Source organism: Ipomoea triloba, chromosome 6 (assembly GCF_003576645.1).
Source record: "Ipomoea triloba cultivar NCNSP0323 chromosome 6, ASM357664v1".
Classification (NCBI taxonomy): Eukaryota; Viridiplantae; Streptophyta; class Magnoliopsida; order Solanales; family Convolvulaceae; genus Ipomoea; species Ipomoea triloba.
In genome coordinates this window covers 23,223,497-23,229,906 of record NC_044921.1, presented here as the reverse complement: position 1 = coordinate 23,229,906, position 6,410 = coordinate 23,223,497, and the positions used below count along the sequence as shown (strand labels likewise).

Sequence of the window (6,410 nt, the reverse complement as noted above, 5' to 3'; positions counted from 1 at the left end):
TTTTTTTTTTTTTTTTTTTTTTTGCACTTGTGCCAAAGACCCTTGTAGTCTAGTGTCAAAAACATCATCTCTTGGTAGAGGGTCACAGGTTGATCTTCATTCCTCTTGCTGAAAAAATCATTTTTGTTCTTATGCTTAAAAATTCTGATTCACCACCTTCTCTTGCTTTTTTTTTTTTTTTTTTTTGTTTTTTTTTTTAATTTCATTTTATGGAATAGAGTTTACTTTAGAGGTGATGCTGCAGCTCAAATGTGCTGCAGATAAATATTAATGTAGTGCTATAATGCCATTCTATTTAAGTGCATTCATGACATTTACATGATTTCTGTCAGTTAAGATTTTTGGTTTAGCATATTACTAACTGTAGTCATGCCATTGAAATGTTCTGTTTGAGTAGTAGAAACGTGCACTTCTCACAATTCTGTTAATTACTCAAGATTTTACAGTGTTGCACTGCAGGCTGTATAATGTGTCTCTGGAGGCATTTTCATCCTATAATTTCTTTCTCATTCTTGCATATAATATATATACACAAATGTGTGTGTGTGTGTATATATAACCAGCAAAACATTCCAAATAGGGTATCTTTAAGCACAATTATAGGTTCAAGAAAATGACTTCTTGATTCTTTGCACTTTTTTATTTTTATTTTTTCATTTTGTTATGCATTGCTGTGTGCCAGATTATAATGGATCGGAGGAGTTGGCCATGGAAGAAGAAATCTTCTGATAAGTCAGCGGCAGAGAAAATTCCTGCAGCTACAGTGGACTCAGCTACAGATTCAAATGCCGCTCAGGGTGATGAGGTGCGCATATTCTTTTTCTATATGATAATTATTACTCTGTAATATCTTTGTGTTTGTTCCTATGAAATTTCCACTCATTTGCATCCATAAATATCTACCGCATAGTTCTTTGATAGACTTGAATGTAATGGTCAATTTTTACTGAAATGTATCTCTTCATTGAGCTAGGAGATGTCTGCTTTATCAGAGCTGCTTCCCCTTTAGCCTATTAAAACACCTATAGTATTTAGTATTTGCTCTGGAAATTTTGTCTTTGATTCATTAAATTGTTTCTCTTTCATTGTATCCAGAGCAAGCAGGAAAACTACAAGAAACCAAAATATGTGCAAATTTCTGTTGAGTCGTATTCACATCTCACAGGACTGGAGGATCAAGTAAAGTCCTATGAGGAACAGGTTAAAGTGTTAGAGGAGGAGGTTAAGGACTTAAATGAAAAACTGTCTGCAGCTGAAGATGAAATGACTAATAAGGACAACCTGGTGAAACAGCATGCTAAAGTTGCTGAAGAAGCCGTCTCAGGTTTGATGTTATGTGCACTTATGTCATTGTTTCCTTAAATAAATTTGTCTAGTCCCTTTCAGAACTTCAATAATCCTCTTTGCTACACAGGTTGGGAAAAAGCCGAGTCAGAAGCTGCAGCACTGAAAAATCATCTGGAATCTGTCACCCTGTTAAAGCTTACCGCTGAAGACCGTGCATCACACTTGGATGGTGCTCTAAAGGAGTGCATGAGGCAGATACGAAATTTGAAGGAAGAGCATGAACAAAAATTGCACGATGTGGTTCTTAATAAAACTAAACAGTTTGACAAGATGAAGCTTGAGTTTGAAGCAAAGATATCTAACTTGGACCAAGAGTTGCTCAGGTCTGCTGCAGAAAATTCTGCACTCTCAAGATCTTTGCAAGAGCGTTCTAACATGCTGGTTAAGCTCAGTGAAGAAAAATCACAAGCCGAAGCAGAGATAGAACATCTGAAGGGCAATATTGAATCTTGTGAGAAGGAGATAAATTCTCTTAAATATGAACTTCATATTGTTGCCAAGGAGCTGGAAATTCGCAACGAGGAAAAAAATATGTGCGCGCGATCTGCAGAAGTTGCAAACAAACAGCAACTGGAAGGGGTAAAAAAGATTGCTAAGCTTGAAGCAGAGGTCCAAAGATTACGTGGTCTTGTACGAAAGAAGTTGCCTGGTCCTGCGGCTCTTGCTCAAATGAAGCTCGAAGTTGAGAGTTTAGGTCGTGACTATGAAGAAACTCGATTGAGGAAGTCTCCAGGAAAGCCTCCTAGCAGCCCACACCATTCCATGCATGATTTTTCATTTGACAATATGCATAAGTACCAAAAAGAAAATGAGCTTCTAACAGAGCGCCTTTTGGCAATGGAAGAGGAAACAAAGATGTTGAAAGAAGCTTTGGCAAAACGTAACAGTGAACTACAAATCTCCAGGAGTACATGTGCAAAGACTGCGAACAAACTTCAAAGTTTGGAGGTAATGCTGCAAGTGAATGGCGATTACACAAGTCCTTTGAAGCACAATATGCATATCCCTGTGGAGGGTTCCTTCAGACAGAATGCAAGTAACCTTCGAAGCTTGGCCTCCATGTCTGAAGATGGTAATGATGATACAATAAGTTGTGCTGGGTCCTGGACTGCAGCATCAATGCCTGATCTCTCGCATATCAAGAAGGATAATATCTTTGAAAGTCCACACAAGTCTGAAAGTGCAAGTCATCTGGAGCTTATGGATGACTTCTTGGAGATGGAGAAATTAGCAAATCTTTCAAATGATTCAAATGGGGGAGTTTCAAGTTCAGATGGTTTGAATAATATTAAATCTGAAGTTGAGAACACGAATACCACAGCCCTGGAAAATCAGGCATCTTCTAACAAGGATGTATCAGAAGCTAATCACCAACCAGTTTCAGAGCCTTCACCATTCATGAAACTGCAGTCCAAAATTTTAATGGTATTTGAGTCAAAGTCTAGCGAAGCTGACATGCAAAAGGTCTTGGAGGATATTAGACGCACTTTGCAGGAAATGTCCGAGACTTTGAATCCCCATTCAGCCACAAGTGATGTTGAGGCTTTGCCATCTTCTGATGCTTCAATTAAATGTGAGTCTTATCTTGAGGTTCATGATGTAACTGCAGAAAATAATATTTCAGTCTCTCATGATAGAAATACTGGTGCTGATGCTGTGCACAATATCAGCCAAGAATTGGCAGATGCTATCTGTCAGATTCATGACTTCGTAATGTTCATAGGCAAAGAAGCAAAGGCTGTGCAGGGAACCTCTATAGATGGAAATGGACTCTATGAAAAGCTCGATGAGTTCTCTGCAACATACATGGAAGTTGTAAGCAGCAAAGTTAGCCTTGTAAAATTTGTTCTTGACCTCTCTCTTGTGTTAAGTAAAGCGAGTGAACTACACTTCAATATTCTGGGTTACAAAAATTCTGAAACAGAGATTAGTTCTGCTGATTGCATTGACAAGGTTGCTTTACCAGAGAACAAAGGTCAGCAGCACATGGTAGATGGATATTCAAATGGTTGTGCCCGCTTGTCCGATTCTGCGTCTGATCCTGATATTCCTCATGATGGAAGTCTTGTTCCTACATCCGAGTCAACTACTGCATCATGGAAATGCTCGTCTGAGGAGTTTGAAAATTTGAAATTAGAGAAAGAAAATCTGGTAGTTGACCTAGGTAGACGCACTGAAAATCTAGAAAGCACAAAATCCCAGTTGGCTGAGACCGAGCAGTTACTGGCAGAGATTAAGTCACAGTTAATATCTGCTCAGAAGTCAAACAGTTTGGCAGAAACACAGCTTAAATGTATGGCAGAGTCGTATAATTCGCTTGAAGCACGTGCAGAGAACTTACAAGCCGAAGTTAATGTTCTTCAGGCAAAAATTGAAACTCTGGATATCGAACTTCAAGAAGAGAAAAAGGGTCATCATGATGCTCTAGCCAGATGCAAGGATCTTCAAGAACAACTGGAAATGTGAGTGTCTGATATCTTTAAAGTCTTCGTTGCATATCTGATTCTCCTCTCGTTCATAATTAGGGCTTCTGCCTCAACTCTGATTATCTGCCATGAGGTTGTAGATGATACTAATTTACTTATTTCTTTATTCCTTTACTCCATAGTATATTTATTTTTATTTCACCTTCACATTTTGTTTGGTAGCAGCCAAGTGCACAGGGTACTTATCTTTTACATTTGATGATAAATGCAATACGTTTTGGCTTTAAATGTCGTATCATCTTCTTCAAGTAGTAATGTCAATCAGGATCCACTCAATAATTTGGGATAAATTCAACCCTAGACAGTTTTCAAATCCAGTCATCTCGTGAATGCTTCATAAATTGTTTGTTGTATGACAGTCAATAGTGTCATATTTGATGTCCTCAGTTATATGGTATGTAATCCATGTTTTGAGAATTTTCTCATTTACGCTATGGTGTTTTAATCAGGATTGAAAGTTCAAAAGCTGAGATTGATGCAAAGAAAACCCAGGTAAAAAGCCACCTTCCATTTCCTTATTGCCTTTCATCTGTTATGATCTCTATGGTTCTTACTGTTTATTCACTAAAGTATGACCTGCCTTTGGATTGAGGAGTTGGTAGTTATTCTAGAATAGATACACCAGCAGTTACATTCCATGTGTCGCTTATTTTATTTCCCCGCTGTTTTGATCTATATACACTTACAATAAAAATTAGTAGGTTTCACTCTTTACAAAGCAATTTTTAGGCTCCTTGCAGTTATATTTTTCCCGAGTAGCTTGTAAACAATACCGAATGCCTTCTTATTACAGGAGAAAGAGTTAGCGGCTGCAGCAGAAAAGCTTGCCGAATGTCAAGAAACAATATTTCTTCTCGGGAAGCAGTTGAAGTCTTTGCGTCCTCAGGCAGAGTTCATGGGCTCCCCACAGAGCCCGAGAAGTCAAAAAGGGGAAGGCTTGAACGAAGAACCAACAATAAGCGGATTGAGCTTGCATGATGCTGATCTGACTAAGCTAGACACTGCTGCTTCTCCCAATCGGAAGCTGAACCTAGAGTCTCAAATGGAACTATACGAAGCTCGTTTTAGTCCCTCAGACTCTGAATCAAACAACCCATTGAGGTCACCTGTCAGCTCAAAACACCGGCCTACAAGGTCAAGTATTCCTTATCCAGCTTCTGCCCAGACACCTGAAAAGCACTCCCGAGGGTTCAGCAGATTCTTCTCATCAAAAGGAAAAAGCGGGAGTTAAGAGCTTGCATCTTGCAGGCTTAACACCATGGTGCTCTTTTAACAGTTCATACAATAAAACATGAAAACACAGAAGCTCAACTGAAGAAGTCCTGTAGATAAAAGTAGAGACCCCTTCTCAACCCTGCCTTGGTTCATACAAGTGTTGCTGTGGAATTTCAAGACATGAGGCTTGATATCATACATTTGAGCTTGGAGGCATACTGAAAACTAGTAAGTTCAGGGATCTTTGTGAATTTTTTATTTTTATTTTTATTTTTTTCCTTCTTGGATCTGAAAATGTTGGTGAAACATATATCACATTCTGCTAGAAATTCCAAAACTGTAGCCATTCTGATTGTTGTGTTTCATCTCAGAGGATGATGCTCTCTGATTACTGTATGAAGTTTTTGTTTAAATGGGTGTATATGATTTTTTTGTGTCTATTTCTTGGGTCCCCCACTCTACTGGTGCTACCAACTTAACTCAATCAGATGAGATTGTGATCTTTATTTAACAAAGGGATATATAAAGGACTTCTATTTTATTTTTCTTTAAAACAAATCAACTGATGTTGAATTTACTCGAAAACCTATCGTTACTACTCAAAGCTTACCGGACAAAGTTGGGTAAAGTCGACTTGTGACTTCAGTTGGTAACCAATTAATGTTGTCTATACTTGACTGACTCAAATCAAGACTGTAGTTGATTGGTGATGTCAAAGCTTACCGGACAAAGTTGGGTAAAGTCGACTTGTGACTTCAGTTGGTAACCAATTAATGTTGTCTATACTTGACTGACTCAAATCAAGACTGTAGTTGATTGGTGATGTCAAAGCTTACCGGACAAAGTTGGGTAAAGTCGACTTGTGACTTCAGTTGGTAACCAATTAATGTTGTCTATACTTGACTGACTCAAATCAAGACTGCAATTAATGTTGTCTATACTTGACTGACTCAAATCAAGACTGTAGTTGATTGGTGATGTACTTGACTGACTCAAATCAAGACTGTAGTTGATTGGTGATGTGTTAACATGAACTAGTAAGGTATTCATTTCCTCAAGATCCAAGAAAATAAAGTTAATGATGTAATAGTCAGAATATATAGTATATTTGTGCTCTTTACAAAGCTCCATTTAGATTTCACAAGTGGACTAGAAGTGCAATTGACTCATTTAGCAAGTTAACAAGTAAAAAGTTGCATTGGTGATAAATTAATGCTAAATTGGGATGATAAAGAAGACAATTGGACAAAGTTATCTTTGTTAGTTTCTATCCGGGAATTTTGTTTTTACTTTTATTTTTTCAAAAATATTTAATTTTTTATATTTAAAATACTAATAAACTAAACTAACTCCACATCAAAT

The 6,410-nt window shown here is 37.7% G+C and overlaps 1 protein-coding gene across 2 annotated transcripts in view; it reads left to right on the top strand.

Annotated features, from left to right (window-relative positions):
• Positions 1-5,488, top strand: part of LOC116022056 (filament-like plant protein 4) — an 8,058-nt gene extending 2,570 nt beyond the window's left edge. For both annotated transcript variants that reach the window (XM_031262609.1, XM_031262608.1), the window contains exons 2-6: positions 683-805; positions 1,096-1,324; positions 1,415-3,809; positions 4,283-4,325; positions 4,627-5,488. In XM_031262609.1, coding sequence (XP_031118469.1) covers positions 689-805; positions 1,096-1,324; positions 1,415-3,809; positions 4,283-4,325; positions 4,627-5,064 — 3,222 coding nt within the window. In that variant the 5' untranslated portion in view covers positions 683-688 and the 3' untranslated portion in view covers positions 5,065-5,488. The remainder of the gene's footprint in view (positions 1-682; positions 806-1,095; positions 1,325-1,414; positions 3,810-4,282; positions 4,326-4,626) is intronic.
• The last annotated feature ends 922 nt before the right edge of the window (positions 5,489-6,410 follow it).